The following is a 24,566-nucleotide window of genomic DNA, read 5'->3' on the forward strand; positions in this document are numbered from 1 at the left end:
TTTTATATTTTATTTGCTATATCATCTAATTATATTACTCATTCGCATATTATTATTTGATTAATTAATAATATATATATTTTTGCAATCATGTAAGTTTAACATAATCAACAATTATATTACTTAGTGGGAACATTGTTAAATTAAATATATATTTATAAAAAATAAATATAAAATATACAAATCAAAATAAAAATTTATCGTTTTTATGAAAAATAATTAGTTATTGACAAACAACAAGTGAAATAATAAGCAAAAAATAGTATCTTTTTAAGACATAGGGATAAAACGGTCTTTAATCAATTAAGTCTATTTTAGAAGTAATTTTTTTCAAACACTTTCCAATTTAACTTTTATCTACTTTTCATTTTTTTTTACAAACAATACCCACTTTAAATTTTACTACAACTAATTTTAATTTTCTTTACAAAAATTACTTTTCTAAAAGTAAAATTTTTTGCAAACATTTCCTTCATATTATTATTTTTTCTCAATCAGCTTTACCATCGAAACAAGTCCCCTGTCCATAGATTAAATACATTCTCATTTTCCTCCATATTACTCAATTAATTAATTTTTTACATTCACAGCAAATAGATAATTACACCGTTTTTTTTAAATTTAATATAATTATACATAAATTTTATATGACTTAAAAAATTAATTTAATTGTACCTAATGTTTCTTTGTTAATGGGATTTGCTTATATCAACAAAAAAATTAATCGAAAATTCATATCTACCCTCAATTGACTTATTGCAAATTAAATAAATAATTATTGATCAAACTATTCTAACATATCCTTACACGCTAATGTATGTGAAGATGTACATCTTTATTCTTATAGGGGCAGTTTGTTCAGATTAAATTTGTTTGACATAAATTTGTAAATCAATCGTTGGTAAATATAAATTGTCATTCAACTTTTTTTGTGATGTCAGCAAATTGCAAAATTTTACTATATAATAAATAGATTTATTTATTAGACGAAAACAAACTTTAGGGTCGAATAGTAAAGATAATTTTCAAAATTATAAAAAATTTATTTGTAACTATATTAAACCTTATAGGATGGCAGTATAATTATCCCCTTAATAAAAAATGCTAACTTCCCAAGAAAAGAATAATGAGAAACCCTAATGCTCAAAAGTCACAAACTTCCTCAAAAGTCACACCTAACAAGAAAGTACTGATTTCTTGTTCAATCAGAAGCCAGTGTGTGTTGAGTGTGCATCATTAAATAAAAGTTTTAACCAATAATTTATATTTTTAAAATATATTTTAATTGAAGAAAAATAAGAATATTTAAACAAAAAAATTAAAGAAGTTAAAGTTGGTGGAAGTTGAAAAGAGTGGGCAATTTAAGGGTTTAGAAGAGTGGAAGGATGAAAAGTTAATAAATAAATAAATAAATTAAATATTAAAAAATATATAAATTAGCATACCAATAAAGAGTGAGACATCAAAAAGGTGCTCTCACTTAATAATAAGGTATAATAGAGCATAGATTAACAGCTTCCTCAATCCAAAAGTGGAACTGCCATTGCTGAAGTACTCGAAAACGTATGATCTTTATTGCTTTAACCACAGTTTACTTTTTATTATAAGGTTGAATAAAGTATTTGATACACCATTCTAAGATGTTTACTTTGCTTTATGAAGATTTGATTTTTATCAAATTATTATTCCTCTTGAATTTTGGTAGATTGAGTTACTCAAATAAAAAAAGTTCAAGTAAATATATTATAATTAATTTGGAAAAATGCAAGCAACCCCCTTGCGATATCGCAAATGAGCAAATTACCCTCCATTAAAAAACAAATAGCGATTTACCTTCTTGTATCTTTAAAAATACAATAATTTTACCCCCTATGATTTTTAAAATAAAGCAATTTACCTCTCTGTATAAGGAGGTAAATTGCTTCATTTTAAAAAGTATAGGGGGGTAAATTGCTCAATTTTTTTTATAAGGGGTAATGTGCTCATTTTTCAATATCACAGTGGATAAATTGCTATTAATTTATTTATTTTTATTCTATTATTTAAATAACTCATATCACAGTAAAATTCACCAGCCCATCCCACTTTTCAACAATACCTATCCCAGGGGATTGAGGTTTAATAATCTCAAGTTGCCACAATGTTAGACGTAGTTAGGCTGGAAAAATCCCCAAAACCCTTACAAAGAACCAAAAAACAGCTGCAGCTTTACTAAAGTCGATGCTGATTTTCTCAACGGAAAGTTAAACCAAATCGCATTTAAAGAACGAAATCAGGACTGAATCAGGCCAGAATCAATGATCAGACACAGCCCACATGGATTCATCAGCAAATTCTTGTACTTTGATCCTATGTTTTGTTCTGATGCTACAATCTGTCAACACCCTTATCATAGATGGCCATCATAAGTTAATATACAACCAGTGTTCAAACCAGTCGACTTCCTTAAATAATGCTCATTCGTCGTTACTCTCCACGCTGTTTCAAGAATTTATAGCTCAGTCCTCACAATCCAGGTTCTTTGAAACCATCGTAGCTGATGATGAGACTGCGATTTCAGGCAGGTTTCAGTGCAGGAACGATTTAAGCCCGGACGAGTGCAGAAGCTGCGTGGGGAATTTCCAGGTTCTGTCAGAAGATCTGTGCGGGAAAAATTTACCGGCAAGAATCCAGCTTTCTGGCTGCTATGTTCATTATCAGGAGGAGGACATGGCGGAGGTGGATCCCGGGCCTGATCGAATTCTCCATCAGGCCTGCAGCAAACATAGAGTTAAGAAAACTGGATTTGAGGAGATGAAATATGCAGCACTTGCAGCCCTGGAAAGCTGTGTTGTGAGCGGGAATGGATTCTGCGAGACGACATACGAAGCAATCCACGTCGTGGGGCAGTGTGCAGGGAATTTGCGGGCCTGTGACTGTGGCGCATGCGTTGAAAGTGCAGCCCGGATTGCTGAGGATGAATGCAGATATACAGTTTCAGGAGAAATATATCTGGATAGCTGCTTTGTCAGCTATGAATACAACGGAGGTCATGGCTTTGGGAGTTACTCTTTTGAAGGTATGAATAGAGCTGCATTTCTCTTGTTCTCTCCCTTTCACCATGTTGAGTTCACTGGGAAATAGCATTTCTTTTTCCCTATAAATTAGGCTAATTTTACTTTTAATTCCATTTAATATATATTTTTGGTCAGTTTTTTACGGCGGCGATCATGTGGCCATCACATCGCCGTCAAAAAACTGTTTCTGAAAGAATGGCCATGATCGCCGCCAAAAACTTTTTCTGAAAGAAAATTTGGCGTAATAGTTTTTTCGCGAAGAAATATAACTACCATCAAAAGAGAATTTTTCTCCTCCCAAATTTGATGAGATTACAATGCTAAAAGATCAACTCTAAAATGTTCAAAAAAAAAAAAAAGAAAAAAAAGAGAAGAAGTGTACTTTAATTATGTTATCTATTTTAATAATTATCTCTTTATGCATTTGCAGACGACGGTATTAGAGACGGTTCTCCTAAGTTTGTCGCCATATTCATTGGCGGGTTAGCTGCACTACTATTGGGACTTGGCTTGTGTTATTTTGCAAGGTCATGTAGGAAGAAAAATGAGGGTAAGTGTCGAAGTATTTGCAACTGTAAAGTTATTTCTTGGAAAATTATTCATAGGAAAGTACTAAACTTTTCCTTCTATATTATAAATACTCTCTTGCTAAATTTTTGAACAATTGTAAATTCAATCGATTTTAAATCCTTTTCAACTCTAAGATTTTAACTGTATTCTGTTGAATATTGATAGATTTTAGATTCTTTTGATGTTAAGTCTTTTGAAATCATTTTCTAAAAACAAAATAATATGTTGGACCGTAATCTCATCAAATTCACCGGAAGTCACAATTTAGGTGTTGATGGGAATTTTTCTGTAGTCAAAATTGATCGAAAAAAGATTAAAATTGCAATAATTTTTAAGCTTACAGAACTGATTGCATTAATTTGAACAGATGAAAATTGCCATCTCCTATATAACTTACAGGTCTGGAATTGCATTTATCTCCAAATCTTTTGAATAATTGTAAACTCGGAGGATTTTAAATCTCTCAACTCTAGTTTTTAACTATATTTTATTTAATATCCAGAAAATTCAAATTATTTTGATGTTGAGTCCTTAGAAACCATTTATCAAAATTCGAATCTATTAGTTCAATTTAGCCTCACATCTCTTGAGTTCCATTATATAAAATATGTGGTTTCTTTGCTATTATTATTAAGCTGCTATACCCAATATGTATGTTGCAAGCAAGCAAGATGACATGCAGTCTTTTTTTTTGTTTCTTGGATATATATATATATAGGGTGAATAGCAATAATTACCCCTTTGTAATATTGAAAATGAGCACATTATCCCCATATGAAAAAAAATATAGTAATTTACTCTTTATACTTTTTAAAATGAAGCAATTTACTTCCTTATACAGGGAGATAAATTACTTCATTTTAAAAATCATAGGGGGGTAAATTATTATATTTTAAAAAGTACAGAGAGAAAAATCGGTATTTGTTTTTTCATAAGGAAGTAATTTACTCCTTTGCGATATCACAAGAGGGTTGCTTGCATTTTTTCCTATATATATATATATATATATATTTCGATATTTCCTCTAGAGAAAATTAATTTAGACTAATTTTTTGTTTTTGCAGATTGGTGAAATGAGTTGGGTCCTGTTCTGTGATATTGGGGGATGGAAATAGCACCAATTTTATTTATTTGTGAACTTGTAATGCCATATTTGATCTTACTGTTGTCAATAATATAAAACATTTTATTTTATTATATTTTTGAGGGGAAAACTAAGATATCAATTAACAAAGTCAGCAAGAACAACATCATCCAGACCAGGGGGTAAAGAGGAATTAAGCATTCCCTTCCTGCTTCAACATACTGAACTAAGAGATCTGCTGCTGAATTACCAGACCTCAGCACCAAAGAAAACGAAACAGATTCCAATAGAAGAAGAGAGCTTTTGCAAGAGCGTGCACTGAATAAAATGAAGTCGTGATTTTCTTATTCACTTTAATTATCGATATTGATAATTTATTTATAATTGTTTTTTTTTTTCATTCTCTTTCAATGTTTAATTAAATTGGGAAAAAATGCAAGCAACCCCTTGTGAGATCGCAAATGAGCAAATTAACCCCCTTATGAAAAAATAAATAGCGATTTACCTCCCTCTATTTTTAAAATACAATAATTTAACTCCCTATGTTTTTAAGTAAATTGCTATATTTTTTTTCATAGGGAGGTAATATGCTTATTTTTAATATCACAGAGAGTAAAATTGCTATTCGCCTATTAAATTAATATAATAAAAATTCAAAATATGCACACACATGGAGTGCGCTTCAACCTAGTAAAAATACTTATATAAAAGGAAAGATGTAATTTATCCTTCTGTGATATTGTAAATGTACAAATTACCTCGTTATAAAAAAAGAATTAGCAGTTTATCCCTTTATATTTTTAAAAATGCAGCAATTTATCCTCTTATTTTTTTAAAACATACAGAGATAAATTGCTATTTTTTTTTATAGAAAGATAATTTACACATTTACAATATCATATAGATAAATTACATTTAACCCCTTATATAAATTTGGAAATGTATGTCAATCTTAATTGAACTAGAATTGCAATAATTGAAGAGGTTAATAGTTTTATATCTAATACCATTTTGTCCTATATGTAAGTAATTATCATAGAACTTTGTGCCGTCTTCATTGCTAATGTATTGTTCCTATTGTTACTCTAAACGTATTTGGATTCATTTAAGAAATAGTTTCTCCATTCAAATTTGCTAACAAACTTGAGAATCTTTGTGTTACTGCAGTCCTTTGTTCTAAGAGACAGAAGCAACATTGTCTCTTATGTGATGTCGTAGCCTATAAGCCGATCAATCCTCTAATAAGATAACTTTGGGATCTCTTATTAACTCTGATACATGAAGCCCTTTCACCAAGACAAAGAGAAACTTACTCCATATTTGAATCTTTGGATATTAGTAAGGAGAGACAGAAGAAAATAATATTCTCATTTCAAATGATACAACATTGTGCTTCTTATTTTAGATATTTTGTAGTCCCTTCTGCCTCCCCCCCCCCCCCCAAACAAATTGAAGTTCAGACATACTGTTAGTGTAACATATTAAAGACTCAGAGCCAGGAAAATGAAAACCTGCCTTTAATTGCAAGTGTTTGCAACGGAAGTAATCAATTTGGATGGCTATTGAACACTACAACATCTGCAATCTAACAGCTTCATCTGTTGACCTTGCTACAAAACCTTGACATATATGAACCTACATATACTCTTGAATTAATGGGATTACCAGGTTGTTGCAAGCCATGTCATCTATAATGTTAATCCAATCCACCACGATCAAGCATGTCAACCAAAGTCATCCTCCTTGGGAACCTTGGTGGCAACCTTAAAATCATCGGATCTTCAATATCAATGGGTAGATGAGTTGCCACAATGACAATGCCCCCTTTCTTTCTATGCTCCTTAATGATGTACTCAAGTAATCTCACCCCTTCGTCGTCCAAGGCCACTGAAGGCTCATCAAGCAACCAAATTGGTCTATCAATAGCCAATAACCTAGCAAGTTGTAACCTTTTGCGCTGACCCATGGAGAGCATTCTCGCTTTCTCCTTCATTAGTCTACCAAGCCCCATGAGTTCTAGTGCTGGTATGGACTTCCCTTGTTTTCCTTCAAGCACTTCAAACCACTGAACATTGTCAAGGACTGTAAACTTTTCTTTAATGGCGTCTTTGAGGGAGAGCCAGTTCAGCTGAAGCTTATACTGATGGAAAACACCAGATTCAGTAATATCATGGCCATCCCATAGTATCTCACCGGCTGATGGTTTGGAAAAGCCAGCTAACATACGCAAGAAAGTACTTTTCCCCGAGCCATTCGTACCTGTTAGAACCAGAGCTCCTCCATCATGGATGGATACATTCACATGGCGCAGAATTTGTTGTGCATTTCTCATGCAAGAAACGTTGTTCAGGAGAAGCCGAGGAAGGGGGGGTTTCCGCAAAGTCATTGAGGATAGAAGTCCTAATTTCAGGAGCAAAAGGATGTTGAGTAACTCACTAAATCAACCCCAGAACGTTTAAAGGTTGCAGCAGCCCAATGCATCCATCAAACAGTTTCCTGTCAATATATTTACAAACGATAATCTTCTGGACAAACGACGATTTTTGGCTAGTTCACAGTTTATAATCAAATTGATATATATCTACAGCATGCAATTACATAAAAGAAAATGCAAACAGCTCAAGCATATCTTCAAATAGTTATCAAGCAATATATCAACAGAAAGGACAATGCATAAAAAATATCCACTTCACAACTAGAATTTAAATTCTAAATCAAACTCTACTTATAAGCTAGAACAACAAGAATGATAACACTAAAACTTTATAATGAAGAGATAACATTTTTTTCTAAAAATTATTTTAAAAAAAAAAAGAAAGAGTACCCCTTTCACAACTTCACAAATGACCGCAATGTTAAAAATGAGACAACAAACACAAATCCATGCGTGAAATTGGACAATCTCCAGAAAAAGTATGAGCTTACATCCCAAATGAAGCGCTTCTTTTCACTTCACAATATTTGGCAGCAATATGCTATCTCTTCATTATAAAGTTTGTTTCAACTTTATAAAGCGCTGCAGACTGGCTGCAGACACTCCTACTACCTCTACTAATCTTTCATCATCCCCACCAACATCCCTATATTATTTGTTTCAACTCAACCACCATTCAATCACAGCATATAACAAGGAAGGAGGAGCAAATCAATTGAGAAAACCGACGACAAATTAACAAATTACAAAAGTTTCGCATGTCAATCAGCCAAGTCTTTCAATTTTCAACATATTTCAGCAAAAAAAGTAAATATTTCGGTGAGAAGAACATTGGGGTGTTCAATCGGGCATTTTAACAAACACCTTGAAAGCAATTAAAATTTCTCCTACAATCTGTAACAAAAAATTACAAAGAACAAAAATTACCTGTTAATGTCGTCGGATAGAAGGTGTGCCAATGGAGCCGGAGCCGGAGCCCGAGCCCGAGCCAGAGCCAGAGCCAGATGCGAACAAGCGAATCTGCTTTCTTCTTCCCGCCGCTAGAGAGAGAGTTAGACGTGAGATAGGGAGTGAGAGTTAGAGGAGAGAGAGAGGTACGTTGTCAAAGAAACTCCTAGTCACTATAGTCATTTTATTGAAAAAGAAATACATACATACGCACACACTGTTAGAAATAGGTACCTATTCTTTCATAGACGCGCACACACCGTATCTAAATCCATTACACTAAAATCTGTTCACTCTAACTTCCAACTGTTCATTCTACCTAAAACTTACTAGAACCTGCATATGTTACCTTACCTTCACTTGAAACCATCTATCTTGGCTTTACTGATGCTAAATAGTGTCCTCTACTTGCACAACAACATCAACACCATCAGGTATTGGTCTTGAACAACAAAGCAAACTTCCACTTCACAAATTATTTAGGTTGCACATCAAATTACTGACTGGATCCTAAAATTGGAACTTAACCCTCTAATTTGATGTGGGTTGGGTGGGTTTTATTAATTTCAGCATCGCTCACATTTGCCGTTTTCTTGTAGTGTGTACAATAAGGGTATTAAACGTTCCATAAATTAAATAATTACAATACTTATTTATTTCATAAAATAAATTCTGAATAATATTATTATGATAGAGAATACTAATTAGAAAATCATTTATCAAGTAAGAAAATTTATTCTAAATTCATTTCTCATAAATATTTTTAATCAAAATTGTTTAGATTAATATCACTTTTACTAATCACTAAAAGAAAATAGTTTAATAGAAACAAAAGTATTTGATACTAGGCCTGGCAACGAGTCGAGCTCGAGCTCGAGCGATCAACCCAAAGACAACAATGCCACATTCTTTTATTAATTGTATATCTTTAAAACCATATCCATTCCAGTTTGCCTACCCACCAGAGAACTTTTATAGATCAATTCCCAACCTCAGGCACAAAAGCATCAAGATTTCTCAAGTTTCTCATATCAACTTATCCATCAGAAACTCACAACTAATAACTACAATTCATCACAGAGCAGTGCAGAGAAATCTAAAACACTTATAGATCCTTCAAATCATGATGATCTTTAAGTAAGACGAGATGCACCTACAGCATAACCGTAGACAATGGCCTAAGTTAAAATAGAACAAAAAATTACCTGGAAGCCGCACCGTAGCTGTCCTCGTTGCCGACTTGCCTTTCTTGTGCCGTGAATTTGGGGGCTAGGGTTCTAAGAGATGGGTTTGGGGAAGAAATAAGAGAGGGAAAGAATTGAGAAAGAGAGGGTTTTTGACTTTTTGAATTATTATTATTATTATTATTATTTTAAATCATGAGATCGAATCATAAATTTTTTTACATAGATATAATTGAAATTAGTATATGTTCACAATTTACAAAATTTATATATTTATAAATGTTAGTATAACATTGATGTAATTATCTTACATTGTTAAACAATATAGGTTAATCGGGCCATCAAAATTCAGATTAGACCGTTAGATATGATAAAATTTACAGAAAAATACATTTGGTAAAATTTTAGACTTATTGGTTATCCAGATGTCGAAATATCGTACTCGAAACATAAGAATAATCATTCAAGACGGTGTATCGTTTAATCAGACCATGTGATTTTAAATCATACCGTCTGATATGATCTAATGGACACAGTCTTGTATATATTTAAATTTCGTATGAATCGGGTGCTCGAATTTTAAGATATCGTAATTTTTTATTAAATTTTTTAATATCATTATATATATAATAAAATAATAATTAGAATTGTTCAACCATTATTATTATTATTATTTTAAATCATGAGATTGAATCATAAAATTTTTACATATATATAGTTGAAATTAATATATGTTCACAATCTGCAAAATTTGCATATTTATAAATGTTCGTATAACATTAATGTAACTATCATCTTACATTGTTGAACAACATGGGTTACTCGGGCCATTAAAATTCATATCAGACCGTTAGATATGATAAAACTTACAAACATTTAGTAAAGTTTTAAACTTATTCGAAATACGGATGTCGAGATATCGTACTCGAAATATAAGAGTAATCATTCAAGACGACGTATAGTTGAATCAAACCATGTGATTTTAAATCATACCGTCTGATATTAGAGTCTTGTATATATTTAAATTTCATATGAATCAAGAGTCCGAATTTTAAGATATCGTAATTATTGATTAAACTTTTTAATCTCATTATATATATAATAAAATAATAATTAGAATTGTTCAACCATCATCATCATCATCATCATCATCATCGTTATTATTATTGTTGTTGTTGTTATTATTATTATTATTATTATTTTTAGATTAATTTATAGGAATTACTAAATTTTGACATAAATTTATAAATAATAAAAAATCATAAGTGACTTGTCAATTTAAAAAATATTAACGTAATACAAATATATATTAAAATATAACATAAAGTTCTATATATCATATTAAATAATAATTTTAATTATAAAAAATATTATAATTTATTAAGTTGTTGATTTAAATTTATTTTTGTATAAAGATTAAACGTATAAATAAAAGTACCATAATTTATTATTATCCAAAATAAAATGTATGATATTGATTAATAATTATAATATATGGTCAATTTAGATTATAAAATTGATCAAATATTAAATATAAAATTAAATATATAAAAAATTAAAAAATAAAAATATATAAAAAAAAATATTCACCAGCTCGCGAGCTGGTGAACAACTAAAACTGAGCTTGAGCTCAAAATCGAGCCAGCTCGACTCATCTACCACCCCTATTTGATACTAAAATCAGCACCGAGCTAGTAAGCAAGTGTGTGTTGCTAATTTATACTTTTTAATATATATTTTAAACAATTCATTACCAAATCCGTTAGCAAGTGAATTTCTATTGTTAAATTCATTAGCAAGTAAATTTATTAAATAATTATATTAGCAACGAAAATTTTACTTGCTAATTATTTTGATACTGATATTTTTTCGAAGTTATTTTCTTAGTGATTTGAGCTTTATTTTATTAATATAGTGAGCATAATTGTGCATATTTTGGAGAAAAAAATAAAGTTATTTCTTTCATTCTTTTTTTTAGTTTTTACTTGTTATACCCACCATATCTAAAGTTATTTTATATGATGTTGTTCAAAATGATTCTAGAAAAAGTTGTAAATTGATTAATAATATTATGGAAATGATTTATAAAGTGGAATAAGTAGTATTTTTTTTTTAACTAACATCATTTAATTAGATATAAAAAGAATTATTTATTGTTCGAAAAATCATGTAATAGATCAATAATTTGGAGTAGTACAAGATCCAAGCTACTGCATATCATTTTACGTATCACAAGTTAGCTTCTTGTACTTTTGGTCTTATTATTTTTAAACTCTAAAAATTTAAATTTTTAGCCCCAAGCTATAATATCTTCAAAGTTTTGACGAAAACAACACGTGCATAACATAAGCTCCAAAAAATATTCCTAACACAGTTACAAAAGACTGTTCCAAATAAAAAACAAACCGTGCCTAATATTATTTAAAAAATTAAGCTTTATACAATTTCAATTAGCGTTCCTAAATATATTACCAATACAAATAGATAGAATTTCAAAATTCAGCAATGAGTATTACAAAAATCGTTGCAAAATACCAGGAATTAAAATACATAACCATTCCAAACCTTATCCAACGTGTTCCAATAAAAATAAATAAATTTTCATATTCAAATACACTATCAGAAACGGTCAACAACAATGTATTTCGATATCCGTTTCAATTGGGAATGATTCTTTATCCATCGTCTCTAAAGTTTAGGAATGCCGTATATAATGACGGAACATAAACTGTTTCAAGCTCCGATTCAAATTAATTTCTTAAATTTCAAATCAAAATATTCTTAAGATTACCCTGAATCTATTGAATCACTATAAACAAAATTATGAGTTTAATATCTTTAGTAACTAATAAATTTTATATTTATATTTAAAAATACATTTGTACACCTGCATTGCACCTAATACTTCTTAGTATGTATAAATGGAGAAGTAAGGAATATACAATTTTGTATTTTGTTTACAATTAGAAGAATTTTTTGTATCTACCTAGTTTTACATTTAAAAGTTTGTGCGTGCGAAGATAGCATGCGTATGCTGCTAGTATATTAAAAAGGAACATTTTCGACACGCATAACGTTCGTAAAATTAAGTATATTGGTCGCTGAATATATCAAAAAAATAAAAAATAATAAAATAAATTATAATAAACTTTCATAAAATAAAATAAATTTTTACATATTTAATATGAATTGAAACCATCATATCGAACTCGTTCATAATTAAACTTCAATTTTATCACCAAACTAGGAAATCATTCAGAATCCATGATGTCCTATGTGATTAATTTGAACTATCATAATTTTGTATAGCTGGAGTAGTCTTTAATAAATTACCAAAAAAGAAAAATGGATTAGTAATTATTAAATTAAAAGAAAAAGGTTCTCATAATTTAAGAGGTTATATATAACTGGTTCCGGTGTGGGTTTTTAATCTACTTATTACATATTAATTTCTTGTATTTTATTTTAAATTATAAGTTCAAAATTAATAATACTTATTAATAATGATTTGATTCCATCATCATCTTCAAATTTAAAAAAAAAAAACATAATTAAAAAAAGCACATGATGAGTCCTTTATATATCTATATTGAATTAAGTATAAGGGATAATTATATTTCCAACCTTCCATCAATTTAATATAATTTTTTTTTATTTTTAAAAAAATTATACATACACCGATTCAAAACATCTATGTACGCCTCGAAAACAGTCAATATATAGGAACAACTTGCACAAAAATAAAACCAATTTGTATAAATAAATTAGTAAATTAGGAGGACAAATACAACTATTGTTTAAATATAATGGCGACAGGCAGGAGTTCTTTTGTTTGGAAGAGCCACTTTATTGTTAAAAAATAAGCAAGTTGCTGCCTCGGGTTGAATGATTTAAGCTGGTGATTGAGGCCAAATGAGAAGACAACTAAGAGAAATTCAGGAGTGGAGGAAGCATAGAGTGAGCAAGACAGAGATATGGCGGAGGCGGCGGTCTCATTTGCGGTGGAGACACTGGGCAATCTTGCGATCCAGAAGGTGGCTTTCCTTCAAGGTGTGGAGGGACAGGTGAATTGGCTGAAAGATGAGTTGAAAAGGATGCAGTCTTTCCTCAAAGACGCTGCCGAAAAGGGAGCTGACGACGAGAGGATTCGTAACTGGATATCCGACATCAGAGAGTTGGCTCAAGAAGCAGAAGACGTTGTTGACGCCTTCCTTCTCAATGTTGAGAATCCAAGAAGGAGCAGAGGGCTGCTGGGAAGGTGCGCTTGCTTCCCGCAACATATCTACCACCTCGATAGGCTCGGACAAGAGATAGAATCCATCCGGGTTCGGCTCCAAGCAATCGATGTAAGCCGCCAGCGGTACGGGATTCAAGATCTGGGTGGTGGGATGAATTTGTCGGGGAGATCAGAAGATGGAGGAAAGCGACAATTGACTCCTTGGCAAAAAGACAAACACCTGGTGGGCTTGGAGAGAGATGTTGAAAAGCTGATAGAGAGAGCAGTTTTGGAGAAGTGGGAAGGGCTTTCCGTCGCCACTATCGTCGGCATGGGCGGCATCGGGAAATCCACTCTTGCGAGGGAAGTGTACAACCATGCGGCCGTCGCTACTCGGTTTGACTGCCGCGCTTGGGCTGTCGTTTCCAGGGAATTCAACCCCAGAGAGATAATCAAGAGTCTCATGTTGCAGCTGGTGAAGCAAGAAAAACAGCGAGAGATGCTGGAGATCATGGAGAAATCGGACTTGCAAAATGTGAAGAACATGCTTCACCAAGAACTTGAGGGCAAACGATATTTCGTAGTTGTTGACGATGTATGGCAAGATGAAGCTTGGGAATCCTTGGCACCTGCTTTTCCAGATGAAGGTACGCATTCATCACTCATCTTTCTAGATTATTCATTTCTTAATTCATTGCACATTGATTTGTTAAACTTACATTTTTATTTAATAAATTTTATTGGGCCCTAATAAATTAAAATTTGTTGAACTATAAAATTAAGGGTTGCTATATTTTAAATCCTTAAATTATGTATGCAGTTGCATTTGTTGGACGGTAACAAAAACTTTACTTATGAAATAATTTGGTGTTGATACGATAAAGATGCCCTTCTTACTTATCCCTTTTTATTTTTCTTTTACTACCAAAAGTATGTTTTATTTCAAATTTGTTTGAGATAATATTAAACTTAAAAAGAATTTCTTATCTAAGAAGTATCCGTAGCTATATACCGAAACAAAGTATAAAAATTGTCCGAAAATTTGTCAGATGACTAAAAGTAAGCAATTTCGTAAGTTATTGGATCTAAACAAAAATAGATATAGTTATCGGACTAAACTTAAAATTAGGCATACTTAGCGGATTAAAATAATATTTTTCCCAATAAAAAATGAAGGATTAAAATAATTTTTTTTGTAAAAAAAAGTTTTAAAGGGTACTTTATGAGTGAAAAAGCTGTACGGTGTGAGAACATTGTGATTTTCATTTGGTGGAGCTAATTTTTCTTGTTCAACAGATAAAGCAAGTAGATTGTTGCTCACAAGTCGCATCCAGGGCATTGCAAAGTATGCTCGATATAATCACAAGATGAATTTTCTAAACCTCGATGAGAGCTGGGAATTGTTCTTGAAGAAGGCATTCATTGACAACATCAATAGTAAATGTCCACAACACTTGGAAGATATAGGGAGAGCTATCGTGGAAAAGTGTGATGGTCTACCATTAGCAATCACCGTCGTGGGAGGCCTGTTGGTGAAAAAGAGAGCGTCCATGAGTGAATGGCAGAAGGTTCTGAAAGGATTGGAGTCTCATTCGGGAAGCAGCGAAATATTACCAACTTTGGAATTGAGTTACCACGAGTTACCTCCACAACTCAAGTCTTGCTTTTTGTGCTTAGGCTTCTTCAAGGAAGACTCTATCATCCGTGTAAGTAAGTTGGTGAATCTGTGGATTGCACAGGGCTTGATCCAGCAAGAAGGTATAGAAGGAGAAGAAAAGATAACAAGGGAGGAGATAGCAACAAGTTATTTAGATGAGTTGATAAACCGAAACATGGTTCAAGTGAAGGAGATGAGCACAAGCGATAGGGTTAAAACCTGTTACGTTCATGATCTTCTTCACGATCTATCCATCAAAAAAGCAAAGGAAGAAATAAGTTTTGAGATCCTGAGGGAGGGGAGTTCTCGATCCTTGGATAAAGCCCGCCATCTTGCTGTTTACTGTAGTGCAGAACGATCCATCTCGGGGAATTCAAACACGCGTCTTCGCTCCCTTTTCATCCGTGGAGTAGGCATAGCTGATGAAATTCCATCTTATTGGAAGAGCTTTGGACGTCTTCGGGTACTTGACTTTGAAGATTTTGAGGTGACAAATTTGCCTGATAGTATTAGGGCACTGACTTGGTTGAGGTACTTGGGCTTAAGAAACACCAGTATGAAGGAGCTCCCGATGTCATTGGGTTGCCTCAAAAACCTTGAGGTTCTTGATATAGCAAAAAACAATGGCATTGAAGTGCCGAATGTTATATGGAAACTGGCTAAGTTGCGCTGTCTTTACATGTCCCAGATCAAGTGCAAGCTGCCATTGAGAATGGACACTTTGAAGAATCTTCAGACTCTTAAATACATCCCATCGCATAATTGGTCGCCAGAGCATGCAACTCAGTTAACCAGTCTTTACATCTTGAGCATAGACCTAGGGGAGAACTTAGATATAGGCGAGCTTTGTACTTCATTGGCTAAGATGGAGAATCTCGTCTCTCTACGTCTAATTGGTTCAATGGAACGAAATGTTCGATCCCTGGATCAACTGGCAAATCTTAACCGTCTCAGCAAACTTAAGATAAATTACCGTGTGGGCAAGTTACCTAGTGCTAGTAATTTCCCTCCCTATCTTTCTTACTTGAAATTGTATTCGTCCTTTCTCCGTGAAGACCCGATGCCAGTGTTGCAGCAGCTTCCACAATTACTGTACCTCAATTTGGTTCTTGATTCATATGTAGGTCATGAAATGGTAATTTCACGAGATGGGTTCCCCAGGCTGAGAGTCCTCTCTCTCAATAGCCTCAGTATGTTGAAGAATATACAGCTGGAGAGAAGTGCTATGTTGGAGCTGAATCGTCTGGAGATCATCGGTTGCCCTCTTCTGGAGAGCCTCCCGGAAGAGTTGAGATTCATGACTAATCTAAAAGAACTGAAGTTGGAGACGACCCCACAACTTGCATCTAAGCTCCAAGGTGTCAACTCGCACATCATCTCCAACATACCATCTGTTGAGTTGATTATATCAGAATGGCATGGACCTTCCACAGAACTAGCGTTAACCGCCGCCTTACTCTTCATTCGTGGAATCCATAAAGAAGACTAACATTGTAATTCACGCTCCCTGGCATGCATATTTGTAGATCATCACCCCATGTTGTGAATGCTCAAAGAGTCTTTATACGCTCCTTGGCATACATATTTGTAGATTGAAAATCAAGATCAGGTCTTTTCATTGTTCCTCTACTATATATATTTCCTCCCAAGACCACCAAACATATTCCAAGTTAAACCATATGAGAAATCATCATATGCAATGTTTTGTTCTACATTTAAACATACTTCTTTTGCCCAATTTTATCTATACCTTCCAAGGTTTGGTTTAGACAAATACATACCTACTACTAGATCGAAAATTATAATTACCTCTATTAAGATTTGCTAACCAGTTAGCCAACTATGAAAATACTTAAATATGCTCGATGCTTTCATATAGAAAGAATCGAAAAAATATAAATAAAAATTTGGTGAATTGACCAAAATACTTGAATAGATAACATTTAGCACCCATTTTAATTTCATTTTTTACCGTATAGATAATAACATCTAGCATCAATTTTAATTTTATTTTTTCCCGTTCATGTCCATCTCTCTCAGTAAAAAATATAGTTTTAGTCCTTTAATTTATAGAATGGCAACATTAAATAATAGAGAAAAAAAACTTAGTAGATAATTATGGTGGGACCCACCTACTAATAATAATTGATGTCCGTCCATTTGATCAATGGGGTCGAGTAGGGGTAGTAGCGGGCCCGCGTTTTTGTTAGTAAACACTGTACTAACACCTATTAGCAATTATATCCAACATGAACTATAAGAAATAATGTCATTAGCAACAACACAAATTCCTTACAAAATGGTGAAAAATATTGTTAATTTACATTTAACCACGAACTTAGCAAGAAAAGTAATCGTCTTTTGGTTTTGCTATTTTGATATCTTTATTCTTTATTTTTCTAAAGTTGCAAAATAATTTTGTAAACTTTTCTACTTTTTGTGATTTTAGCCCTTTCGGTACCAAATTTTACAAAAATTGTCGGAATAAACCGTGCATATCGTGATTTAGATATTTTTATCATTTTTCTTTCTACGGATTGCAAAAGACTCCTATAATTGTTTGACATTTCACATTAATGACTATTTTGCCACCAAATTTTGCAAAAATCACTGAAATAAATTAATATTTAATTGATTGGTCTAAGGTTATCGACAAAAAGGATTAGTCTAAGCCACTTCATTTTTTTTGTCCAATTCACTTCTATTTTTATCCAAGTTGCTTCCCCTAACGTTAATTGCAGAGACATGCCTCAAACAATTAAGTGAACTGAACAACCGAGACATGACCGAAAAAATCAAAATTATAAAATATCAAAAAGTGATAGAATTTTTTAATTTTATAAATTTAACAAAATAAAAAATAAAAATATCAAAGTGTTGTAAAACCAAAAGTATATTTAAACCTATATATTTCCTAGTTTGGGCATTTGTGGAGCTGGCAAAACACTACCCTCTCAACAAATGTTGGGCCGTTGCAATCCTATTATCTAGAGAAAGAACATTTGGTTACCACCCTTCATTCACCAACCCAAATTATAACAAAACTACATGCATTCTCTCCCTCTCCTTCGCGGCCTGTCGTCTCCCAAGGCGGCGACAAGAATTACGTTTCTTCCATCATCTTCCGACAGCTGCCGCCACATCAAGCGCAATAACCATGGCTCTTCAAACCCCTTACAGACTCTTGGAGATCAACATCATTTCCGCCCACGACCTTCCGCCCGTGTCCAAAATGCTGCGAACGTTTGCGGTCGCCTACGTGCAACCCGACCATAAGTTGACCACGAGGATCGACCACCAAGGCCACACAAACCCGACATGGAACTACAAGGTCGTTTTTCATGTCGATGAGAAGTTCCTAAAGCAAGAATCGTCGGCCGTGACAATCGAGATCTACAACCTTGCTTGGTTGCGTGACCTACCCATCGGCACCACCCGCCTTCTCATCAACAATCTCTCCCCGCCTCTTAAAAAGAACCCAGCCTTCAGGCGTGTTGCCCTTCAGATTTGCCGACCGTCCGGCCATTTGCAGGGGACTCTGAATGTTGGCGTTCAGCTCATTGACAACACCGTTCCAGGCGCTGAAATGAGCCCATTGAGCAGCATTCCAGGGGCTGGAATGAGCCCTTTCTCGATAAGAAATGAGAACACGGTTCCGGGCGCTGGAATGAGCCCATTGAGCAGCATTCCAGGGGCTGGAATGAGCCCGTTCTCAATAAGAAATGAGAACACCGTTCCGGGCGCTGGAATGAGCCCTTTCTCGATAAGAAATGAGAACACCATTCCAGGCGCTGGAATGAGCCATTTCTCTATAAGAAATGAGAACACCTTTCCGGGCGCTGGAATGAGCCCTTTCTCGATAAGAAATGATAACAGCGTTCTAGGCGCTGAAATGAGCCCTTTCTCGATAAGAAATGATAAACGCGGTCCAGGCGCTGAAGTGAGCCCTTTCTCTATAACAAATGATAAGGGCGTTCCAGGCGCAGAAATGAGTCCTTTCTCAATAAGAAATGAGAACACTGTTCCGGGTGCTGGAATGAGCCCTTTCTCGATAAGAAATGATAACGGTGTTCCAGGTGCTGAAATGAGCCCATTCTCAATAAGAAATGAGAACACTCTTCCGGATGCTGGACTGAGCCCTTTCTCAATAAGAAATGATAACAGCGTTCCAGGCGCTGGAATGAGCTCTTTCTCAATTCGAAATGGCAACAGCATTCCAGGCTTCGAAATGAGCCCTCTGTCAGTGAGAAACAATTATATGGTTGAAAAAGATGAAGTTCAAGTAAAAGGCCCTGTCAGGGAAGAAGATTCCCAGGACGAGGATAGCATTCCAGGACTGAAGATCACATCCAAGAATGGGAGCATCTGTGCAAACCAGGAAAACAGAACAACAATCAGGCCCGAATTATCTGAGCTCCAAAAAGCTCTTGCAACCCCTTCTAGCTCATTCTTCTCTGACATGCAGCCTTTACCATCAGAGGTGGCTTCAGAACTGAAAAAGGGGTTCTATGTTACCGAATGGAATGACTACGGGAGCTCAATTTTCGAGGACTGGACGGAAGCAGGCGACAAAAGCGAAGACAATGTGCAGATCAAACCAAAAAGCCCAGAAATAGAATGGCTGGCGCCAGTGGAACAAATTCCATTGACTACTGAAAAGAAAGTCGTCTCTACTCGGCCAAGGCGAACGGACAAGAAACCCGGGCTTATGTCATGTTTCGGCAATGCATATGGATTTGAGTGCAGCTTTTTTTGCGGGTCGAAGAACCTGAAGAACAAGAAGAAGAAGAACAGAAATGTAAGCAAACAAAATGTTCACTTCATGACCCTTCCTGAGGAAAACATGCGCAGGTTTTACATTTGAATTCTTAATCTCCATTTGTAGTGTGGGAACTTGATCGTTTTCAAGATTTTCCATATTTTTAGCTTCCCCCCCCCCCCCCCCCCCCTTAATCCGTTTTTCATCCTTTTTTTGCCTGGTGGTTATATGTTTCTTCTTATACTGAGATTAACATTGTCATTGTGACATTGTATTCTGTAATTCCAGGATTCCTGTTTTTGTTCTTTGGCTATCAGCCAATGTTGTGATTTTGTTCTTAGAATATTAGCTACATACCAACCAATGTTATCTTGCTCAGCATGGATTCCGTGCAAGTAACATGTATATATAAAGTTATGTATAGAATATAACACTAATTTGAAAATATTCAAAACTAATTTCTACATTATTCTCTTGTTCATTTTTCTTCGTTCTCGGAAGGTTAAGCGAGCGGGGAAATGTGCATATTTGGACAAACATCAATGCCCAAGATTAATGTAATATATACTTACTTACCATCTTTTTTCAGCAAAAAGATGTAGCTTGAATAAAGAAAAAGGGAATATTTTAGTTCGAATCAGGTTTAATCGAACTAAATCAATTACAAAGTAAATATATTGGTTATTTCTCTTGAACTATACATCAATTATACGACAAATTTATTATATTTGTCATATATATATATATATGATTGGTTCAAATTTGAAAGAATTGAATCGCAACTAAAATTCACAAAAAGAAGATCGATTTCGTCGTCAACTAACTGAGTAGCCTAAAAAGAAGAAAAACGTCCAAGGAATAGGATAGTTTAGAACTTTGCAGACAATTTGGCCCTATATATACATGCAAAAATGTAAAATGCTAAAAATCTAGTATTTTTTCGCTTAATTACATTTAGTATGAAAACATTAAATTATACTTTTCTTCAAGTAAGTTTTAAAAATTATACTTACACTCCCTCCAAAAATTCTTAATTTACACTTGACACCCTTCTGTTAAGGTTTGGATGAAAAATACTGATATAAGTAAAATAGTTACATAAATTTTAAATTTTACCCCATATTTAATATTTTTTTACTTAGAAATGGATAAATATAATATATATATATATAAAGTGAGGTTAATATCATTACATTTTTTTCTTTTATAAGTACAAAATTACTATATAAAAATGTTAAATGAAGGGCAAAAATTAAAAATTGATGCGATTTTTTTGACTAATGTCAATAGCTTTTTTTACAAATAATTTGATTTATGAATGATAGGTCCTATACAACTTTGGGCTTTCTTCATAAACAACTGACTTCTTCCTTCTTCTTCATTTTTTTCACTTCTCTCTATTAGAGAGACTATTTTGCTCATCTTTAGTAGTGATTTTGGTGTTGATCTTCAACACATAGATAGCTTTAATAAAAAGAAAATATGATCAGAGTTTATTAAAATATTTTAAGGATCATTTCAAAATATAATAGAAAGAGGTTAAAATTACCTTAAATATACAAAACATTGTAAGTTAACAAGTAATTATCATTAAGATAATTTTTTTTTATAATATTCTTATTCGAAAAAATGAATTTATGTATCATAGTTTGTGGTTAAGATTTATTAAAATATTTTCAGACCAAATAATAATTTAACTTTAAAAAATAACAAAAAAGAATTAAAATTGGCCTCAAACACAAACAATTATAATTTAATAACTAACTTTTTATTTATATAAAAATAAATTTCTCCATATTTTTATTTCAAATAAATAAATTTTGTGTATTATAATATTTCACACCAAATAATAATTTAAATTCAAAAAATAATTAACAGACATTATACAAATAATAATTAGTTTTTAAATTAGGCAAAATATCACTTTTGGTCTCACTAGATAGGTGTCTTCTCACTTGCAGTCTCGCGCTTTACGTGTTCAATACCTTTAGTTCCAAAATCCTATATTTTTAACAGAAATGGTCCTATTCCGTTAACAACTAACGGAAACGGCACGTGACAGGTTATGTGCTGTTAGTCAACTGGGTCAAATATCACTTTTGGTCCCACTAGATTGGGTCCTTCTCACTTGCAGTCCCACATTTTACGTGTTCAATACCTTTAGTCCCAAAATCCTATTTTTTTAACAGAAATAGTCCTATTCCATTAACAACTAATGGAAATAGCATGTGAGTTGTCACGTGCCGTTAGTCAACTGGCAACTGGCGAAAAAAATAAAGACCAGGCTTGTGTTCAGTTTTTGGAGGAAAAAAAAGGCGTCAAAAAAATATTTTGTTGCTATTTATATATATAAATAATCCACAAACACAACACAATATTTTCATCACTTAATCTTGAGAGCAATAGGCCAAAAGATGTCACAAATATCTCAAAATACTTGAAATATTGAATGCTATTGTAATGATGAATTATGTGTAAAAGGATGTTCTTATATATTACTAGATGACCTTTTAGTAATTGTGAATTATGTGTAAAAGGACTAATGGATATGCCTTTTTTGCAAGTAATTATAGTTTATGTTGTGTTTAAATGTGTAAGCATAAATCTTGAAAGCAATAAAAACGAAAACTAAAATTGCACAAAAGCATTAAATTGCAAAAAATAGAAAATATATTGAAATTCACTGATTTTAATCATTAATGAAATATGCTGTAAAATGAAACTTTGCATGCTTACAATCTGCCAAATACTACCACTTTACAAACCCAAAACGTGCCAAAACATCCCCCCAAAAGTCTTACAATGGTGAGGAGAATCTTGCAGATTAATGATGAGGTTGGCACCACTCACATAGAATCAGGGGAGATTGTGCATGAGTTTGTATCCTATTATTGGAACCTCCTTGGAGGTAACAGACGTCAAATATTGGTGGACATTAGCTATCTGAGACCTTGGATGAGGCATATTCTAACTAATGAGGAGGCGAGCCAATTATGTTTACCATTCTCATCGGAAGATGTGAGCCAACGAGGGTATTCCAACTGGAATTTGCGGATGATCTACTACTCTTCTGCAGAGCTGATATGGACTCGGTTAGAGTCCTAAAGGTGGAACTGGACCGATTTACGGAAAGGTCAGGCCTCCGGCTGAATATTCAAAAGTCACATTATTATATCCCGTTTTGCACAAGAAAGGAAAGAACAATCGCTATCGATCTTGGGCTTTCAAGAGGTACATCTCCCAATGAGGTACTTGGGCCTTCCTTTAATTTCATCTAGATTGACTATCTCTGACTGTCAGCCACTCCTATCTAAAATTGATGCCCGTATTGCCGGATGGGAGGGTATATCGTTATCATATTTTGGGCGGGTACAAATCATTAAATCTATAGTTTTAGCATTGAGCGTTGGAGCGTGTGTTGCTGGACAAACCATGGCTCACACACATTGGAGGGTGTATTCTTTGTGATGAGGATGCAGTCGAGACACACTCTCACTTATTCTTCCGATGCCGCTTCAGCAGACGATGCCTTGCAGTCATACGGAAAATTATTCGATTCCCTTAGCCCAATTGAACATGGGCAACATATGTGGAATAGGCAGTGAAGAAATGGAGAGGGAAGCATATCATCAACGTTGCATTTAGAGCGTTACTTGGATCATTCATTTAGCATTTATAGCGTGAAAGAAATTCGAGACGGTTCCAGCACATTGAGCATCCACCTAATGTATTGGCTTTTTTTATTATTGACGATTAGGCAGAGGATTTCGAGTATTAATCTTCCCAGTTCCATTAGTACATGTGCTCTCTATAGACTATGGCGTATCCCTTGGCCTGTCGAGGGATCACCCAGTTGACTGTTGTACTGTACTATTATTTAATTAATAAAAACGTACCTTTACCCAAAAAAAAAAAAAGTCTTACAATACCTTGCAACATTTTGTTCCTTAAAACATCACACAATATTGGAATTTTGAGATGTTTGTGATATCTTTTGGCCTATTGCTCTCAAGATTAAGTGATGAAAAAAAGATAAAAATATTGTGTGGTTTTTGTGGGTTATTTACATATATAAATAGCAAAAAAAATACTTTTTTGGCGCCTTTTTTGTACTCCAAAAACTAAATACAAGCATGGTCTTCTTTTCTTTCAGCTAGCTGCCAGTTGACTAACGACACGTGAAGTTTCCATTAGTTGTTAGTGGAACAAGACCATTTCTATTTAAAAATAGAGTTTTGGTACTAAAGGTGTTGAACACTTAAAGCGTGTACTACAAGTGAGAAGGGCCCTATCTAGTGGGATCAAAAGTGATATTTTGCCCTAGTTGACTAACTGCACGTGACTCCGTTAGTGTTAACGGAATAGGACTATTTCTGTTAAAAAAATAGGATTTTGGGACTAAATGTGTTGAACACGTAAAGCGTGGGACTGCAAGTGAAAATGGCCCTATCTAGTGGGACCAAAAGTGATATTTTGCCTTTAAATTATGATGGGGTCAGAACTGCTACAGAAAAAAATAGTTTAACGAGACTAAGAAAATCACGATACATTTTCCCTCCAGTTGGCCATTTGACGGACTAGTACCCAACACGTTGCTACAAAATATATTACATTTAATAATAACTAATTGTTATGGTTAAAAATTAATAATCATAGCA

General features: G+C 33.5%; 3 protein-coding genes across 6 annotated transcripts; 2 read left to right on the forward strand and 1 right to left on the reverse strand.

The window, feature by feature from the left end:
* The first annotated feature begins 2,238 nt into the window (after positions 1 to 2,238).
* LOC105161210 (plasmodesmata-located protein 2-like) lies at positions 2,239 to 4,825 on the forward strand. Of its 2 annotated transcripts, XM_020693514.2 has the most exons (3): positions 2,239 to 3,058; positions 3,487 to 3,606; positions 4,691 to 4,825. In XM_020693514.2, exons 1-3 carry the CDS (start codon positions 2,317 to 2,319, stop codon positions 4,696 to 4,698), a joined length of 870 nt encoding a protein of 289 aa, XP_020549173.1. In that variant the 5' UTR covers positions 2,239 to 2,316; the 3' UTR covers positions 4,699 to 4,825. The 2 variants fall into 2 exon arrangements, with proteins under 2 accessions (XP_020549173.1, XP_020549174.1); XM_020693515.2 differs by lacking the exon at positions 3,487 to 3,606.
* A 1,384-nt stretch (positions 4,826 to 6,209) lies between these two features.
* On the reverse strand, positions 6,210 to 9,424 carry ABCI1 (non-intrinsic ABC protein 10). Of its 3 annotated transcripts, none has more exons than XM_020693109.2 (3): positions 9,298 to 9,424; positions 8,072 to 8,184; positions 6,210 to 7,206 (listed from the first exon to the last, which is right to left on the reverse strand). In XM_020693109.2, the coding sequence occupies exon 3, from the start codon at positions 7,094 to 7,096 to the stop codon at positions 6,407 to 6,409; it is 690 nt and encodes a 229-aa protein (XP_020548768.1). In that variant the 5' UTR covers positions 7,097 to 7,206; positions 8,072 to 8,184; positions 9,298 to 9,424; the 3' UTR covers positions 6,210 to 6,406. The 3 variants fall into 3 exon arrangements, with proteins under 3 accessions (XP_020548768.1, XP_088735568.1, XP_088735569.1); XM_088879442.1 differs by lacking the exon at positions 9,298 to 9,424 and adding an exon at positions 8,447 to 8,601; XM_088879443.1 differs by lacking the exon at positions 9,298 to 9,424 and adding an exon at positions 8,442 to 8,590.
* Positions 9,425 to 13,074: 3,650 nt separating this feature from the next.
* LOC105161155 (putative disease resistance protein At1g50180) lies at positions 13,075 to 16,781 on the forward strand. The gene is made up of 2 exons (XM_011078756.3): positions 13,075 to 14,139; positions 14,789 to 16,781. Exons 1-2 carry the CDS (start codon positions 13,251 to 13,253, stop codon positions 16,636 to 16,638), a joined length of 2,739 nt encoding a protein of 912 aa, XP_011077058.1. The 5' UTR covers positions 13,075 to 13,250; the 3' UTR covers positions 16,639 to 16,781.
* Positions 16,782 to 24,566: the final 7,785 nt, after the last annotated feature.

The sequence above is a fragment of the Sesamum indicum genome, linkage group LG4 (genome assembly GCF_026168435.1).
Source record: "Sesamum indicum cultivar Baizhima isolate 11 linkage group LG4, ASM2616843v1, whole genome shotgun sequence".
In the NCBI taxonomy this organism is placed as follows: Eukaryota; Viridiplantae; Streptophyta; class Magnoliopsida; order Lamiales; family Pedaliaceae; genus Sesamum; species Sesamum indicum.